Consider the following 20,032-nt stretch of genomic DNA (forward strand, 5'->3'; position numbering starts at 1 on the left):
AACTCGACCGAAATGGTAAAAAAACACAATTGTAAGCTAAAACTCTTACATTCTAGTAATATTCAATCGTTTACCTTCATTTTGCAATAAATTGGAAGTCTCTAGCACAATATTTCGATTTATGGTGAATTTTTTAAAAAAACATTTTCCTTACGTCTGCGCTGGTAACTCGGCGAACATCTCGGAAATTCTTTCGTCTCGTTGTCGTAATATTTGCACCGTTTTATATTAGTCGTTACATAAAGTTTTATATATGAAAATGTGCGCAATTTCATTTACAGTACAACAAAAAATAACTCATGGTTGTAGCTTTTATCAGTTTTGAAATATTTTCATATAAATCACGATAAATAGAAAAAATTCGACTTTTGGTCAACTTTAACTTGACCGAAATGGTCGAAAACTGCAATTGTAAGCTAAAACACTTACAGTCTAGTAATATTCAATCAATTAGCTTCATTTTTCAACAAACAGGAAGTCTCTAGCACAATATTTCGATTTATGGTGAATTTTTGAAAAAAAAAAAATTTTTTACGTCCGCGCATTACGAATTCATGCATCATTTTGTGATAATATTTTCTCTGTGTTGCTTTGATCGTTTTAAAATTTGTTGTATACCAAAATCATTGCAATTTAGTGCACAATACAACTAAAAAAAATTAAGTCATTAGCTTTAACCGTTTTGCTTACAGCACGATTTGTATACAATTATATACGAGTTTTTTTTTTTGTCATATATTGCAATATTTATATATGATAATGATATTTTTTTCATTTCTGATGGTTGCATACTAAACTTCAGGCAATGAAAAAAATGAGCCAAAAATGAACTCTTAATCTTAAAACTAAGCGTGCTGTGATTTTTGAAAAAACTTTTTTTCCGCTTCAGGCGCTAACTCACCGAACGCCGCCGGCATACGGGAGACGTTTTTGTAAATAGGGCTTCGGCGTTAAAGGGTTAATATTTCTAATAAACATAAGTAAAAAAGTGTGAAAATCAACTGTGTAAATGAAATATAACAGGTAGTGCAAGTAAAAAAGTAATTGGTGCAGAAAGTTTGGTCAAAAGATTGAAGTTTTAACTATATGAAAATTTGTCCAACATTCAGTTTACCACTTTTAGAACTATATTGTATGGATTTCCCGTTTGTTAAGATTGCTGAATTATTCCATCATGTAAAGCATGGAAATAGTCACCATAAATGTCTGAATACATATTCAAAATTGCACTGAGAAACTTTTTGTGAGGAAATTTTGTGGAAAATAATGACTGTTTAACCAAAAATGTTAGAGAAGGTAAGCTAGAATATTGCACTAAAATTGCCATGGAAGGGATTGGTTGCAAATAGTCTTGTTTTGTAATGATGCCTGTTAATCTACAAGTGAATGGGTTGATGATTAGATACTAAGGAATTGCCCTTTGCTTGACTGTAAAATGATGTAACTCCCTTGGCTACGTAATATACGTCAGAGTCTACTAAATTTCAAATGCAGTGGAGATGATATGAACTTGAAAAGTATATCACTATAATGAGTCTTATCGCAGTTTGAAGGAAGGCTATCTCATTTTTTGAGTGTTGCCAAACTAGATGTGGCAGTTGTGACTAGGTTTCATTTGCATTTCTTTGCATTGTGATACTTGTATACTTTATGATATGATCATGGAATAGTGTGTGTGTATTTTTATTAAATTATGGGTTGAAGGTATCAAGCATTATCAGTCCTGAAAAATTGATGGTATTGAAATATTTTCATAAACATACAATATTTTCAAATGAGGAACCATAATTGAATTCCTTGTTTTTTTGTTAAGAATCAAATTCATTTAAGTTGAAACAGTCTTACGTTATAATACAGGACATGTAGCATGTATTTATATCTGCAAGAGTTTTAGTCAAAGAAAACTCTTGTTTTATTGGAGCATATGGGTCTTTCAGAAAGTAAAATGTTGGATCTCAAGTGATACCTACAGGTATATATTGAAAACAGAAACATGTGTAGACCATTTGTCTCATATTTTGAGGTTATGCAATTCATTTGAAAGAATTCAAGTTAACCCCCCCAAAATTTCCTTTATTAGTAGCCAAATATGAATCCTCAGCACCCCTAGTCACCATTTGGCCTTCCTTACTTAACAGAAAAGTGACTGTTATCTTGACTAACTGAACCTGCAGCCTTGTTCCTTAACCCCTTTCAGGTGGCCTGGCACTGCAATGCTTGAGAACTTTGGAGGCGAAGAGGATGAGGAGGATCAGGACACAATTAAGGAAGCTTTTCTGGAAACTTCACCATATCTCCTTGCCCTCACAATGATTATATCTCTCTTGCATTCAGTGTTTGAATTCCTTGCCTTTAAGAACGGTAAGTTTTGCAAAGTTCTTCTAGTTTGTCCTAACCAGAGTCTATTATTTAGTATAATTATGTGAAGGAAAAGGAAATAGAATAAATTCCTTCTTAACTAATATGTAGCTGGTTAAAGAGTAAGGAAGTTGCAGATTTCATTTTAATACTTGTTTTACACGTTTAAAGCTTAGACTTATTGACCTCGGGAGAATATTTGTTACTAAATGTAGACAATTAAAACATTCCTGTTTGCTACCATTTTCAAGAGAAACGGCTGAAATGTATAAACACTGAACAGTGTTTACAAAATTTAAGGAGTCACAGTATACTTAAATACAAAAATTAATTAAGATTTATCCTGGGAAATTTGTTTCACGACAAACCCATCCGTCAATCAGCCAACTTGCTGTGGACTTGGAGCAGTCAAACCAAGGGTCAAAAGGAGAAAAGTTACAGCAGATAAGGAGACCCATACCTCAATTATTAAAGTAAAACCTACTGTTTACATTCAAAATTTTGCTTAAAATATGTAATAACCATAGCTCTTGTAGTTTTCTCTGATCTGTTCATTCTTAGTACAGTATGTATTATTTATATACTGAATTATATTTGTGTATATAGATGACAGTTTAGAAGGAACAAAGCAGTGGAGATATAAGAGGCAAAGTAATTAATTTGAATTTTTTAAGTAAACTAAGAGCATAAACATGAGTAACAAAAAACACAAAATCACACAAACCATAATTGATATATGTAGAAATGGACTGTGGGCCAGGTAGTAGTTTAAAGATAACTTTAAATGCACAACAACCACTGCTACATTGTACTTAGCTTGTAAGCTTTTACTGAAATTAAAAGAAAAAGTGCAAAATAAAAAGAAAGTGAAATCAGTGATGGACAACACAAACATACAAGAGGTGCACATCTACATTTACATTTCTAGTACCATTTTTCATGTGTATAACTATTTTAGACAACATTTATCTAATTTTATGAACCTCTTGTTATCCTCTTGACTAAAACTGAATGAAAAGATGAATAAGCTAGAAGAAAATAGAATGAACTTGGCAACAGTTTTCATTTGTTCATTCAGGATATTTTCTTGAGGCTACTTTTTTTTAACTAACTTGAAATTTGTAAAACTCTTTCTCATGTCAGTGACCCTGGCAGTTTTTATGCCAAATAGCTTTCAGCCAGTAAAGCAGAATCAAGGCTGAAACTCTTATTGCAAGTGAATTTCAAATTGAGACCCAGTTTGGTTTCTTTGGCACCACCGAAAGCCTGCGGCTACTACTGTTTCCTTGACACATGGAGAATATTCACACTTAGTAATAGCCACGGTGATTTCAAGAGCTGGGACGATTTCCTGCTGGAGAAATTGAATTGACATTACTTCTTTGGGCACTGAGAAATAATCCCTTTGAGAAGTTAGCCCACATGTTTATACCCTCTACTTGAAAAGATAGCTCACACTAGCACCCTATACCTAGAGAAGCTGACACATGTATGCCATTAAGGACCCAGGAAGCCAACACACTGAAAGTGGTTATGGTGCATGTCTCCCCTTGAAGTTATTCGAGAGAACTGATTAAGGGTTTTTTCTTACATCAGAAACTTTGTACGCTGCTGATTTCTCCTGTCCAAGTGTTAAAGATATGTAAAATAGGTTTGTGTTTTTAGAACTAATAACAGAATTCTAAAAGTTTTTATCATAAAAATTTTTGTGAGGAATGCTTTGAAAGCACGTTCAAGTTAGTAATGAAATTATAACATTGTTAGGATAATGAGGACCTGTTTTTGAAGTGTTCATATGTTTTGCATTATTACAGTTAATTTTTACTGACATTGTTGCTTTGCCACATATACTAATTACATTCTCCATTTTCAGACATTCAGTTTTGGAACAACCGACAGTCTCTTGAAGGTTTATCAGTGCGATCAGTTTTCTTCAATGTCTTTCAGTCTGTTATTGTTCTCCTGTATGTGTTAGATAATGAAACAAATTTTGTTATTAAAGTTTCTTGCTTTATTGGACTGGCTATTGAACTGTGGAAGATAACCAAAGTAAGTATACTCATTGTTTTCAATATCTTTTCTCAGAATGTTTAATATATCCAGTGTAACTTTCATTAATGACAAAAATATTTCACAAGAGACCCATTATTTATATCATAGCCCATGCCTTGCATTAGTTCTTCATAAAAAGCTTTTTATGTTATGAAACTTCTGTAGTGGCAACAGTGTCTCACAAAAGTCATTTATATCATCATTGTATAAACAGTATTGCACCCTATTCTGTGCATCAGTTTTACTGAAAATCAGTAGATGGCAACACTGTTTATATGCTACCTAAGTGCTTTAGTTCTGGTTTGTCTGTTCTTTTGGTGGATGCTTTTTTGTTACTAGAAGTAGTTGTGTCTACAAATAGATAATTTTGTAATTTGATGTATTTATTGAATCTCGTTTGATTTGTTGTAGGTTGCTGAAGATAACTTTTTCAGAATCACATTGCTGTTGAAGCTTCTCATTGCCCAGTTACCACAGTGCTGATTATATTTTCACTGCATGATCAATGCAACTAGGATGTAATGTTCACTACTTGGTATTGCCATCTTGTGTTTTCTGCTTTCTGCTATTGTGATTTATGGTTCCTTGATGCTTTTTCAAAGCTTCATGTATTGGTCTATAAGTAGATGGATTTATAATATCATGAATATTAAATCAATTTACTTAACCTCATTTGGTTTGTGGTAGGTTGCTGAAGACCACATTTTCTGCTCTGAATTTTATCTCAAGTTTCACACACTGTTAAGAGATTTATCTATATGACATTTACATTGATTCAACATTTTCCAAGTCCTTGGCGTAACTAATGTTACTGCTGTTTTATTAGTGATAAAACAAGCATTTCCCATACAAGTGACATTTTTTTATCACAAACCTATTAATCATCCACAGGTGTTCCTTGGGTTACAATGTTGTTTGTTTTATAATACTTTGACTCTACGAAAGTGATAGTAATAGTAGACATTCAGCAGAAACTGCATTCTGAATTTTGACTACGTTTTTTCCCCAAGCAATCGATATATGGTATATACTGTACTCTCTTGTAAATGCTTGGTACCCAAGCATCAGCAGCAGTCTGCTTGATTGTTAGTGTACTGTATACAATTGATATTTTTATACTCTCCTTTATTTGGGTTGTGTTTTTAAGCATCTTATGTCTATGAAGTGCCTTTCTGTGTCTCCTGCTGCTAGTGAAAAGAAGGCAATGACTTCAAGGGGAAACTTGATCGCCAAGTGCAAAGGCATCATGCATATGTTGACCATTGTACAGGAACTGGGACTTGAAGGATAAGAAATGAATTAGTGATGTTGTGAAATCTTTGGCACTGATAAAATCCACTATCATCACAAAGAAAAGAGGTTGGATGATCAGTAACATGGAGAAATTACTTATTTGGATATAAGACAGTTACAGAAGAGCATGCCTCTTAGCCTACTGATGGCAATCCAGGCTAAGGCAAGAAGTCTTTTTGTAACCTTTAAAGAATGTGCTAATGATACCACTCATACACAGAAGTTCACATTGAATCATGGGTGTTTCCAACGCTATGTAAGTTTTATATGCTATGATATTTTTTCCTTAACGTAAGTTTATTAGAATATATTCCATCAAAACGTCTTTGAGTGAGTATTACCACATCTCTTTGGACTGTGTTTTCAGTACCAAAGCGCATTGAGTGGAGTAGAAAAGCTCATGGAGTGGAGTAGAGTCCTTGTGAAATTAATTGTGAAGGCTTTTTCAGGGAATGCATGTGTAGGTGTTTTCAAGGAATGCATGAACATTTTTCTTAAACCTTTCTTTCATTATAAATATTCTCAATTTATCACAGCAGACAATGAGGCAGGTATGCCAGATGAGTAAGGGACTTCCTTGTTTGGGCATTACTTACAACTGCCTGTAGCAGAAACTTGTGTCCACAATTGACATTTATCCTGTTTGTTTTGTCATCTGCCATGCATACAAAGCTATTGAAAAAATCTTAAAAGTCAAATATGACTACCATTCATAAAATTCAGTCAGCTGTATACATTATTAATAAATTGTATAACCTTGTATTGACATATTAATTTTTATACAGTAAATTATATTATATAAAGTTTATCCTTCTGATTAGATGTTATTTTAAGATCTTGAATGATCATTAAAGATTATTTTAAAGTATGACCACAATAGGATTACTAATGTACAAATATTTTACTTAATTCACTAGGTTACCGATGTGTCGATTAACAGAGAGAAGAGAATTTTTGGCATCCCTTTACTGAAGTTCACAGATAAGGGCACTTACATACAAAGTCATACAAGACAGTATGATGAGCTGGCCTTCCGCTACTTATCAGTAGCCTTATTTCCCTTGTTAGGGGGCTATTGTGTTTATTCCCTCTTCTATCAAGAACACAAAGGATGGTACTCTTTTGTACTATCAATGTTGTATGGATTCTTATTAACATTTGGTAAGTAGTTTGTCGAAGTTCTGAATTGTGTGTGCTCCTGTGCCTAATTGCCATTGACAGTAGAGTTGCAACCTGTACCATTTCTGTTTATTTTGTATATTGGGTAGGAAAGTACTGTAGATATAAATATTTTTTTAATATTTTTTTTCTGTAATGTGATAGTCATTTTCAACTCCTCTTTCATATTTTCAATAAGTAAGTCCTTTAATTATATATCTTGATGTGGGAGGGCATCAAATGTATGATTGTTGTTCAGCTTTGGATATTGGGTAATAAATAAAAGTAGTAGGATTTCTTTCAGGAAGTTGAGTAGTGTTAAAGTAATTTTTCTTTTAACAACTGATGTATTTAATTCAGCGGCCAAAAGATATTTGTTTTAGGAAAAAGTAAAATTCTTGAAAAGAACATATTGTACTAAGTTTGAAAAGTTAAGTATATCTTAGTTTAACCAGACCACTGAGCTGATTAATAGCTCCCCTAGGGCTGGCCCAAAGGATTAGATTTATTTTACGTGGCTAAGAACCAACTGGTTACCTAGCAATGGGACCTATAGCTTATTGTGGAATCCGAACCACATTATGACGAGAAATGAATTTCTGTCACCAGAAATAAATTACTCTAATTCTTCATTGGCCGGTCGGAGAGTCGAACGCTGGGCCAACAGTGGCTAGCCGATTCATTTCACAGTAAACCCATTACTTGAAATAGCATTCGTTTGTGGTTAAGAGATAGTTCATACACTACAAACCCTCTTGAGAGAGAGAAACAAGACAGTAGTCTCTATTACACGTGCAGGTAGACCCCTCAAAGTCAGTAAGTGTTCTCAGTGGTACCCACTTTGCGTGTCCTCTGACTAGTGCTACCTTTCATTTTCTTTGTATTTAGTCTGTGCAGGAATTCTATATTTTACTCTTAATTTTTTTATTTTTTGTAAATGTTTTAATGTAATATACATTGAATAGCATAATTCCCTTTTACTAGTTATCATTATTGAACTTCTAATAATTCAAATGGTACCAGGGAGAGCTACATTTAGGTGTAACAGGTATGTAAATAAACCTTTCTGTGAGAATGCTTCAGGTTTATTGTTAAGTTGTCAGTTGTTGTATTCCATATGGTTTTTGTAATATCATTGGATGTTAACTTATAAGCAAATGATGTGGTAATTATTTGCTGTAAGTTGCTGTTTGTTCACATTTCTGATAACTTCAGCCTTTGCTCTTTGTTGTAAGGACCATTTATTGCTGTAGTATTTGTGTAAATATTTCCAGTATAACTGTACTAAAATGATTTCTGTGTTATTATGTTTATTTACATATTAATTACAGTACATAGTTTTTGCTATGGGTAGTAAGGTGGCTGTTACTTCTTGGTACTTTTTACCTACGTTTCAAATGTGAAACAATCCTCATAAATTATAGTTTTTAAGGTCAGGCCTGTCTTTGCTTCCTCTTTATGAGTGAGTGAAATACATGCTCTTTCAGGTACTGTCACGCATAATAGGAATTGGTGTTTTATAAGTCTTTCCGTCTCTCCCAACTTAATTGCAGACACATTCAGCATGTTTTGAGGGTTATCATACTGAGCCTTTTGCAATCCATGTGTTGGTCACTGGCAGTACCAAAGATGGTCTTGTTTTCCCAGTTAAGAGTGGTTTGGCACTAAGTCAGCGGAGGAAGTTCATATTAAGGAGAAAGTGTCTCAAGTGAGAGGGCTGATTCACAAATTCAACGTCCTCTGAACTTCAGTTGCATTTAAAAGTAGTCTTGAAAATTTACCAATTGTAAGTGGAGGGACATGGAAGTGTCTCACTTTTACTGAGTTCTACCTATGAGATGTTATGCATGGGGGTTTAGGTGTGTATTCAATGGGACAGTTAGTTGTAGCATGGCATGTTTTACCTCCAGCAGAATAGTGGTACTGCAGAAAAAGTGGTACATTCTCCGTCATTCGTTTTCACTTTAATCTCTTAATTTATCCGTCATTCATCATCTTGGAGATGTGGAGTTTAGAGGAATTTATTTCTAGCGATAGAAATTAATTTCTCGTCATAATGTGGTTTGGATTCCACAATAAGTTGTAGGTCCCGTTGCTAGGTAACCAGTTGGTTCTTAGCCACTTAAAATAAATCTAATCCTTCGGGCCAGCCCTAGGAGAGCTGTTAATCAGCTCAGTGGTCTGGGTAAATGAAGATTACTTAACTTTTTGGGGTCACAAGTTGCTACATCTCACTTGAGCAGCTAGTTCCTGTTTTGCGCAATTGTAGAAGTATTCATGACAAAAACCTTTGCTTTCAAGCAATGGTTCCTGATCTTGTGCTGTCTCCCAGTGACCCTGGATCCATTGAAATTTCTCTGTAGCTGAGGGATAATTTTCTCGTCTTCCTACCTAAATAGTGTTTCAGATTAATTATGAATGATGGGTTTGCATAAAACAATTGTGTCTTTCAAAAATAAAATTTTTCATGCAAACATGATGATATACTAGTAAAATTCAGTGTTAAATTATAAATGTAAAAAATGAAGAATATTAGATAGAACCAACAAAAAATAAGTATATTAAACTTTTATATTCAAAATATAAACTTAGTATAAGAATAAATATAGCTAAAATCTTTATTAAATATACTGAAATCATATCTATGATTGATGGGTTTATTTTAAACTTTTTTTTTTATTTTTATAGAACTAATATTTACAATCAGAATTGTTTCCTCTTTATGCATTTTTTTCCACCCCATGGTTAGGTCTGTGCAAATACTGCTGAGGATCTGAGGGATCCATCTGTGTATTTGCAATGATAACAACCTTTTTTGTTATTCTCAGAGGGATTGTAGCGTGGAAACTATTCCTTGACCATGAATTAAATGATGGGCTTATATGAAACATTTTATATGTGAAAATTTAAAAAAAAATTTTTTTATGCTTGCCCACCATCAGAAATGCTTATTTTAATAAAGGGTTGTTTATTCTTATGGTTAGGATTTTGTCGATAAGTTATATAGTAACCAAGAAAATTATGCAGCACAGTTTTTCCTTGCAGGAGTATCTTATGTATGTATTTACATGAACTTTAGATCATACTGTTAAATTAGTAGCACATCAGCTTAATGTTTATTGTATATGAAGAAATTGATAAGTATTTAGAGTATTTAAGTGATTTTACTTTGGTATATAATTATTATTTTGGTGTGTTTATATTCCTTATTCAATTACAGAGCTGTCAAAAATATGTTAAGTTGTGGCAATTGTAAAATACATTTGAGTATTCCAGTACTTTAAAGCATTCATGAGGGCTATGGTTAACTCCTCTGCAATCTTTCAGGCTTCATTATGATGACACCACAGCTTTTCATTAATTACAAACTGAAATCAGTAGCTCATCTGCCATGGAGAATGCTCACCTACAAAGCCCTCAACACATTCATTGATGACATATTTGCATTTGTCATCAAGATGCCTACCATGTACAGATTAGGTTGCTTGAGAGATGATGTTATTTTCTTCATATTTTTATACCAGGTAAGCTGTTTACTAGATTTTGTTGAGAGTAAATGTATATCCTTGAGGCAGTTATTGTAAGATGCTTTATTCCATGTAGAATGAATGCAGTTCCACTAGATTTCTTTAGCTGAATAAAATCCTTCCATTAAGTATGGCAGTGCCCTTATCCCAGCTCTCCAAAGCTGTCCTTATTTTGTTGTGCTCATAAGGTCCGAACAGAACAAGCGCAGGGATGGGAGGAGAGCAGTAAAACCCTGAATAGTTAAGAGGTTTGCATGAAAAACTTGTTTTTCTGTTGTGAAAACCTTGCTTGTTTACCCCTTATGGGGGGGTTGTTGTGCCGTCAGTGCACTGTAGTCTTTACATAAGGGCCTCTGCAGTGTCCCTTCAGCCTCTAGCTTCAGCCTCTTTCATTCCTTTTACTGTACTTGCGTTCTCATTCTCTTGTTTCCATCTGACTTTCCACCCTCTCTAACAATTTTTTCAGAGTGCAACTGCAAGATTTCCCTCCTGTTACACCTTTCAAACCTTTTTACTGTCAGTTTCCCTTTTTATGTTTAGTGACCTCATAGGTCCCAGCACTTTGCCATTGGCCTAAATTCTGTTTTATTCTCTTCTTGCTTGTTCAGTACTGCCTACTGTATTAATCATAAGATGCCTGAATAGCAGTTTACAAGAGAGGATGAAGAGATGTACCATGGCAGATAAGGTGGTCAAGGGAACTGGCTAAATTCATATGTATTTAGACAGTACTTGATTCATTCCTCTGCTTGTACAGGTTTGATTTTGCTCAGTTACTGTCAGAAGCCAAGAGAAATTATTTCACTGAATTTTATTGATATTAATGAATAATTGAAGAATGCTTATCTTCAATTGAATACACACACTGCTGATGTGTGTACTTTTTATGACTGATGTACCATTGTCAAGTAAAGCATTTGTGATAAATTTGTAATGCTGACAGCAATGCAAAACATTTTCAGTGGTAGTTATTACTCTAATGTGTATGTAAGTGCATTGAAAAAGAACAGTTCGAACTTTGGAGTTTCTGAATGGTTTTAACACATTTAACCATTTATAATTGAAACGGTCTAATGCAAGGCAAATGGGAGGTGAGGAATTTGATTTAGAGGAGCCTTTATGTCCATATTACAGGACTACTTATTTGGCCTCATTAGCTTACCCCATATACTGCATGCACTCTACGAGATGGTGGAAATTATACAAATACGGGTACAAACCTAATTTTTCTAAAAGGAATTCTTAATAGTGCCTGAATTTGTTTGCCATGTGGTTTATTTTTCATCAGTTAGTTCTCTGGGCCTCTTAATCTGGATCCTTCATCAGCTCAGAACCCTTCCATTATTCAGGCTATGTAAAAGTAATGAGTGTATTATGAAACAAGTATTTTTATGAAAGAATTTTTTTTACACAAAACCATTACTTTTACTCTTGAGCCCATCTCCCAACTCTGCTGCTCTTTTGATTCTGTCCAGTACTCACCAAAAGTGACCAGTTTCCTGTAAATACCAACCTTAGTCATTGCCTCATGCAGTAACCTACCAGTAAGACTTTCAACTGGTTCTTCTTTCATTTTTAATTGCATAGTTTGGAATTTACATGGATAGGTTAAATAAACAATTTTCTCGCAATTTTAATTGTCTTGGAAATGCACTGTTAGTTTAAGCAAACGATTGGGCTTGTATAGAAGAAAATTATCTTGTTTTATAAAAAACAAAATGTTATTTAAGTAGTAAATCTATAGGACTAGTCATGTATAAAATATTTTACTTTTCCATTCTTGATAGATTATGTAGTTAACCATTATCATTATCTTACTTTGACAGCGGTACATCTACCGTGTTGATCCCTCCAGAGTAAATGAATTTGGCTTCTCCCAAGATATGGAAACAGAAGCTAGAGAAAAGAAACAAAATGAAGCTGTTGTCAATGGATCAGCCATTGAGGAACCAAAATCTGCAGAGGACAAAAAGAAAGATTAATGTTTAAATTAAACCCACCAAACAATGTAAATGTCACTTGTTTTTCCAGCATATCTTCTGGACTTGAAAAGAACAGAAGTATGGTCATTGTAAAGGGATCATTCTTATCATTGTATGTCACATTTTTATTCAAGTTATTTACTATACATTTTTCTGCTTAATAGGCAGAATTGATATTTTCCCATCTTATATTACATTATACAGTGCCAGCAGGACAGTGTACATATTTTGATTTTCATGTCTGCTATATTCTGAAGGCAAAAAATTAAACCAAATAGCAAGGAGTTATAGAAAGGAAGTTACAGAAAGAAATGTCTTTCATTTTTTAATGTTTATAGGACTTCTTTCTTCAAGTACTGGTATCTCTCATATTTGTCAAGTGTTTAACCATCTCATGGCACCCATTATTCCTTTTTACAACAGCATAATAGAAAAATGGCTCTTTTCTCAGGGTTTAAGTTATTAAAGCCTTTCATGGTATATAAGAACTTCAGCAGGCTTATCTTAGTTCATAATTAAATGTAAAGTTGTGCCTGTTTATCTCATGGTATTGAATTGAATGCCTTGAATTGTTTGACATGTAGTTTTTTTAAATGACAGCTTTAACTTATTTTGCAATGCCAACAGCATTCCTACCAAGCATAAATTTTGCAGTTTCTAGGCTATTTCTTAATATTTATAAATGAAATTGGTCTATTCTTTTGTGAACTGCAAAATATAGAATGTGTATAGTTCTCACATTGAATGGCAAAAAATTGTCAAGGCTCATTGCAGTGTAATAGCAAATAGCTTCCGTTCGAGTTTTTAATGGTATTTTTCTTTTTCACTTAATGAAACGATTTTATTGCCGAGATCTTAAAGTACTGTGCAGTATTCACTTAAGCAGAAAATATGTGAAGGCATCTCATTTACAGGAGTTACATTATGCCTTTTGCCTTCTGATGTGCATACTAGGAGTAATGATCTTGCAAATACAAAGATGAGCTTAAAAAGCAGTGACTGCTTGCTGTTCAGAGCACTCCCTCATTCTCTCAGCCAGACTTTCTCAAGATCAATAGTGCAATATACTCAAATTTTGAGAGAGTAGAGGTGTTGGGGTGATGTGTTGTTTTGCAATGATTTTCTTATCCTGTTTGTTCATTGTCAATCTCTTGTATTGTTTAAAATGGAATATTCATAAGAGTCGTGTGCAAGTATTATCTTGGGTAGAACAAAAATGACTATAATAAACTAAAAGGTCAGATAACTAATGTGATTTAAGTAATTTTTTGTTTGTTTGTTTGTTAAAATAAAAATGCACACACAAGGTGGAGCATAGCAGTGTTGCTGTTTAAAATTTTATATCAAATGTACTAGTTTTCACATTGGTAAAGTATTCACAAAACATGTCATAAGTATTAACATGAATTCAAAAAGTTTCTCTTTAGTTTCTGTAATTATATGGATAGTGTGATATGTAAACTAAGCAGGCTTACCATAGCTTTGAATTATATTGTGTAGAGTTAAAAAAAAAAGTGTGTTTATTAATGTATCTGTGAACTGTCAGAATATCAATGTAACAGTTGTAGTTTGTACAGCCATGTTGCTATGTAGTTGAGATTTACAAGCTGTTTATAATCAAATTCTGAATGTGATGAACAGGTAATGCATTCCACAAGTTTTCATCAGCACAGAACAAATTGTATGCCCTAGTAGTTATTCAGCAGATAATACAAACTTTTTCCAAAATGGCACAACTCATTATTGCACTGAGAACCAATCATTATCATTATTATAAACTATGATAAACTTGAAGGTGCAAAATGAGAAATTAATATTACAGTAAATAGGTGTAGTTTGTACCTTTGGATGCCTTTCTTGCTTTAAGTCTTCCCGTGTCTCTGTATCTCACTAAGCAAGATAGTCTGCACGAAAGGCAGAAAAGGTCTGTGAGAATCCAATTGTAACTAAGTTCCAAGTATTCAGTTGTTGCTTTTTCCTATATCTTAAAAGTGACTTTCCTTTTATTCAGGTTAGTTTAAAATGAATCTTGGGTAAATGAGGAATGCATTCATGTCAGCATATTGTAATGATAATGAAAGGTTTCTGAATAAGATTTAATGAACCACAGGGTTATTATTTTGATGCATTAACCCCCTTTTATGTAGGTTTTCTTTTTTGATAGAGTATACTTAATAAAGTTCTTTTGTCCAGTATAATTTTACTGATAAAAATAATGAAAAAATTAAATTACTTGAAGACTTTTTTTTAAAGTCATGTTTGTTATATTTTGGTCATGGGAACAATTTTCAGGTTTAGCCAAGAAATGTCTGTTCACTATGTGCTTAGTAGAACATGATCAAATAATTATCTAAATATTTTCAGTGTTGGGTATAAATTAAGATGTTTCTTCAATTTGTGCTGTCTGGAAATGATAGCATTTATATGTATGTAATACCACTTTTTTTGGCATTATCACAAAAAATTAAGGAGCTTGGTTACAGGTGAACATTTTTTAGTTATAAAGTAACTGTGTAAACAGGACTTACAGGTGTTATAAAACATTTGTAGTAATATCTGTGAATTAGTGTGTATTTTTGGAAAGTCATTTTCCATTCTATGTTAATATTTGTTTTCAGTCCATTTCTTAAAGTGCAATTATGCTGAATGATGTGAGACTTCTATTTTTATGAAGGGATTGAAAATAAATACTAAAACAATTTCATAAAAAATGATTAAGAATGAATTTCATAAGGATAATCTTCTGCGTTAATGTCAAGGGACTTGCATGCCACATTATTGGGAAATCAAAGTGGTTAAGGGTCCTTATTATGTGTTGTACTGATACACAAAAATATATATAATCACACTAAACAAAGTGTTGATCTCTAGGGCCTTCAGTATAGTAAAGAAAGTAATACAAATTTTTGTTTGAGCTTACCCTCATTTCATCAGTGGTTTGGTTTAAAATATTAGTATTCTCAGCATTATTAAGAACAAAAGTTAGGTCTGGAAAGTGATTAGGTTGACACTATAAGCCAGTAGTAGTAGTCAATGCAATGATGAAGACCATACTAAGTATAACATTCCCTTGCCACTGAAGTGGGAGCAATAGAGAGAAGCTACGTGTATCCATGTTTTAACCTGGCCCCGAGTAACTGCCCTACCCTAATTTAGCTGGGCTTTCTCACTTTTCCAAATTCCAATGTCAGCAAAACAGGAGTGTGGTATGGATTGGGCTGCAAGTAAAGCAAGTGTCGAAGACATAAAGGGACATGATGGTTGTATATAAGAAGGAAGTATGTGATGTAGATGGAAGAGCCTGCATATTAAGAAACCATTGGCCACAGATAAGTAGTCCTCAGAGCAAAGGCAGCAGTACCCCCAATGGGGGGGGGGAGTGCTGTCAGTGCACTGTAAGCATTACTATTTAAGGTTCTTTGCAGCATCCTTTTGACCATTAGCTGGAACCCCTTTCTTTCCTTTCACTGTACCTCCGTTCATATTTGCATTCATCTTGCTTTCCTCAACTCTTAACAATTGTTTCATGGTGCAACTGCAAGGTTTTCCTCCTGTTAACAAACCTGTCTACTCTCAATTTTCCTTTCAACACTGAATGATCTTAAGGGTCCAGCGCTTGGCCTGTCCAAAATTCTATATTCCATTCCATTCCAAAGCTGCAGTAGACAAAATCTGTGCAGCAAGCAACCTCACAGGTATGACCATCAGTGCAGCAAGTAACACTGTGTAGTTTAAACCTCAAAAACAGACAGTATGGTGATAAGAGCAGAAGCAGTTGGCAATGCAGCAGGTTCTGCAACAAGAGAAGCCCTGCTTAAAGCAACTATTAGTGCAGCAGATAACAGCACCATTGGCAAGGGAGTACAGAAGTGGGACAGCAACAGAGCCTGGATGCATAGCAGCAATAGTAAGAGCAGCTAGCCAGTGCCTCCGACGAATGACTATAAAGGGAAAACTTGTCATACAAACATTTAAGATAAAGAGTTAAACTGCAGGTGCTTTAAATAGTAGCCCCATTAGTAGTACAACATGAAAATGATTCCATTAATAAAGCAAGCAAGACAGTAGCAGACAGGCAAACAGTGACAGAGCTATAAAAATTACGTGCAAACTGGTTACAGTAACAGCCCAACAGTACACAACCACAGGTCATACAGCAAAATTCATCGGCTATATCTTAAGACACACACCTAAACTGGAAAGCCCATGTAGCCTACAAAAAACAAATGTAAAAAATGCATTTAATACAGAACACAGGACATAATCTCACAAATATTGGGAAGCTGATAAAGCAGCCAATATACAGCATCCATGAAACCCAATAGTAGCATCAATTAATAGCAGAATTCTTCAGGCCATCCCTGTGAGAACTAAATAAATTAGCTCCATGATCTGGTTAAACTATTTGTTTATTGTTGGCATGTGTAATAGCCAGTAAACCAGTCAAAGCAGCAATAACAACAGCTGTTTATGGTTCAGCAGTGGTACACTGGTGGTGTGGCTTGTAGCACTGCTGGTGTGGCAGAAGCAAGAAGGACAGCATCCAGTATCAGTGCAGGATAAGCTGCATGAAATAAAACAAGAGCAGTAGCTGTTAGCCTAGTGATGACAAACCAAAAAAATTAAGTAAAAAAATGGCAGTAAAAAAACCCCAATCCAATATTGGCAAAAAAGGCCTCTACCGAGACACTAGACACCAGTGAAAAGTACAACCAACAGGTGCATATGGTATGTGCCAATTACCAGAGCAGCCTGTTTTGATAGCCTGGCCCTAAAGCAACAAAAATTTGGTTTTGCCCGTATGGAGAGTCCTTCCACTTGTTACGAGACTGACTGTCAGCAGATTATTCCATGCAAATCTCACATTACCTTTAACCCTACTGGATCAATTATGACATTCTCTTCAGCATACCTACATATAAAAAATTTTAAAAATGAGTGCATTACCACTTTATAAAGCAAAGCAAGGTACTACAGCAGTGGTTTCAAATAAAATACGTGTAAATGGTGAACATGCTGAACAGTGCCCAAAAACAAGCAGTTAATACAGACACCAATTACAGGTAATATAACAACAACAGTTACAACACACAAATGTTACTGGAAAAACAATACGACACATATTACATACGCAGTAGTACCGTATATCATACAACACAAGTGTAACAACAACAAACAGGTTCATCCAGCTGACAAAATAATTACAAATGAAAACTGAAAACAAGATATATAATTTAAATTACCAAAGCAAGCTGTAGAGAACTCATGCTGTTAACATAAAGGCATGCAAGAGAATTCGGTTACAACTTACCACTGAGTTGGAAGTGTTTGTGTGAACAGTAGTTTTCACCTCCAAATTGTCAAAGGATGCACCAGGAGAAATTCAACACTACTGAATATGATCATGATTGATTGATCTCTCATTAAATAACTGACAGCCCTCAATTTTTACATTTCCTGTCTCCATTCCAGCAACTTTTCTAATAGCTTTATGGCATGCTCAAGCAGTCTACTCCCATAAAGTTTACATCCCTTCCTTAAGTATAGTCCATCATTATTGGGAGGCTTTTCAAATCTTTCCCACCAGGGACATTTGTGGATTATCAGCTCTCCCACTGCTTTTATTGTATCGCCTGTTTTTTAGGATGGTCCTGGTACTTTCCATTTTTATTCTCCTGTGGGTCTTTTCAACCTCTTCAGCTGTTATGCTGTCTGCCGGTCCCTTGATTATTCTGCATTCCAGTTCATGTCCATTTTCTTTGGGAATATTCAAAATATCTCATCATTCCAGCACCTTTTTCCTCAACTATCCTAATCATTCAAGTAGTCAGCCATGTTTGCAATCATTTCATAACTCCCTGCTATCCACAATAGTATTCCTTGTCTCTTTTTCTACAACCCTTCTCAAGTGTCTGCACCTTGACTAAACTACTTTATGACATTCCTAGATAGTCCTTTTTACTTCATTTCTCATTTTTTCACTTTTTTTTATTTTATCCTTTCACAGAAATAATTCCATTGTATTCAGAATGTCTCACCAGATACAACATGTATTCCTTACCATTCACATGCCGTCTGTGCACTTTATCAATATACAATCAAACTTTTCGGCTTCCATCTTGCATCTAAAACCTTCTCTTGGTTTTCTTGCCTGGGGGGGGGACACCTCATGTGCTGCACTGTAGGCATTTCTAAAGGGTATCTGCAGCGTCCCTTCGCTTTTACTTTACCTCCAGCCCTGCTTGCTTCTTTTTGTCCAACCTGACTATTACGTCACGGTGCAACTGTGGGGTTTTATTACAGTTCCACCTTGGTCTTCTTTAAGTCTATAATCCTTTTATCCTTTGCTTTGGCAGGCAAGACTCCAATATTACTTTTCTCTTGATTACTTCATCCAGAGCTAGTTAAATAATATATCCTCAAAACCAGCTGTCCAGACAGTTCCTGTGGTTATTTAGGTCTCGTCCATTATTTCATTTACAGTGGCGCTTGTCACTTCTGTCACTGCAACTAGTAACCTTTCCCAAATTAGAGAGGTATATTATCTAGAGAAGTCAGTTACTAGTTTTTTGCAGTGGCATTGGAGCCCTTGCCATAACGGAAAGTAAAATAACAGAGCATTGTAATAAAAATAGTTTTAATTTCCTAGTATATATAAAATGTAAATATACATGTTTACGAAAAAAAAAATTACAATAAGTTAAACTTGGTTTGTATCTATATACATGATCACAGTTAAAAAACCAAGTCTATACAGCTAACATTTTCACTGAGACAAAAGATACTTTTTTCTTGTATAACATAGAACTCTTGACTACATCTAGAATTAACATAGTACAGATTCACTCACATGCACAAGAAACTCTTTTAAAAGCATTCAACCAGCACTATCTCCCTCATTTATTCACAACAAAGATTAAATTATAGAAATTAAGTTTGTGAAAAGTACTTTAGCATAAATAGATCAAACTAATTACTTTCCTCTGATTAAAATAATTCCACAATTTTAATAATACCAGCTCTTGGTAACACAATTAGCCAACTCTTACACAAACGTTACTTCTCTCTTATTTTACAGTTTTAAAAACTGTAATACAAGGGGTAGATAGCTGTTTCATTCCAGTCATAATTATGCTAAGAAAATTTAACATACAAACGTTTCAAGATAAGCTTCTTCCATAAAATAATGAAGCACTTTCTTCATTGCACCAAATGTGAGCTTGATATGCTCATCTTGATTATCACCTAATAAAACAATGGCCTAGTTTACCTACCGTCGTCTATCTCGAGATCTAGATCTATGACGACCATTCTTCTTAGTTTTATGAGGTTTACCAAATCCATTATCATAATACTTTTTGTCCTCTCTCTCATATTTTTTCTTATCAACTTCATACCGCTCATACTTACTACTGCTGTACTTATTGGCATATTTGTCCCCTTTCTCCTTAACTTCATATTTGCTAGACTTCTCTTCTCTGTATCTGTCATTCTTCTCATAACGATCATTTTTGGGATATCTTTCCTTTTCAAAGCGATCATACTTCTCATAATTTCTTTGGGGAGAACGGGAATGTGATCTTGAACGCGATCTCACAATTGGCCCTTTATCCCTGTGAAAGTGAGAGAAAAAAAAAAGGTTTAGGTCATACTAATACAAAT

At 34.3% G+C, this 20,032-nt stretch overlaps 2 protein-coding genes across 2 annotated transcripts in view; one reads left to right on the forward strand and one right to left on the reverse strand.

Annotated features, from left to right (window-relative positions):
* Positions 1-15,273, forward strand: part of LOC136853533 (putative lipid scramblase CLPTM1) — a 32,525-nt gene extending 17,252 nt beyond the window's left edge. Inside the window, exons 7-11 of the mRNA XM_067129228.1 lie at positions 2,198-2,361; positions 4,232-4,407; positions 6,621-6,864; positions 10,189-10,385; positions 12,215-15,273. Of these exons, the coding sequence (XP_066985329.1) occupies positions 2,198-2,361; positions 4,232-4,407; positions 6,621-6,864; positions 10,189-10,385; positions 12,215-12,370 (937 nt within the window). The 3' untranslated portion in view covers positions 12,371-15,273. The remainder of the gene's footprint in view (positions 1-2,197; positions 2,362-4,231; positions 4,408-6,620; positions 6,865-10,188; positions 10,386-12,214) is intronic.
* A 3,717-nt stretch (positions 15,274-18,990) lies between these two features.
* LOC136853534 (cyclin-L1) overlaps positions 18,991-20,032 on the reverse strand; it is a 31,650-nt gene continuing 30,608 nt past the window's right edge. Inside the window, exon 8 of the mRNA XM_067129229.1 lies at positions 18,991-19,983. Coding sequence (XP_066985330.1) covers positions 19,641-19,983 — 343 coding nt within the window. The 3' untranslated portion in view covers positions 18,991-19,640. The remainder of the gene's footprint in view (positions 19,984-20,032) is intronic.

The sequence above is a fragment of the Macrobrachium rosenbergii genome, chromosome 27 (genome assembly GCF_040412425.1).
Source record: "Macrobrachium rosenbergii isolate ZJJX-2024 chromosome 27, ASM4041242v1, whole genome shotgun sequence".
In the NCBI taxonomy this organism is placed as follows: Eukaryota; Metazoa; Arthropoda; class Malacostraca; order Decapoda; family Palaemonidae; genus Macrobrachium; species Macrobrachium rosenbergii.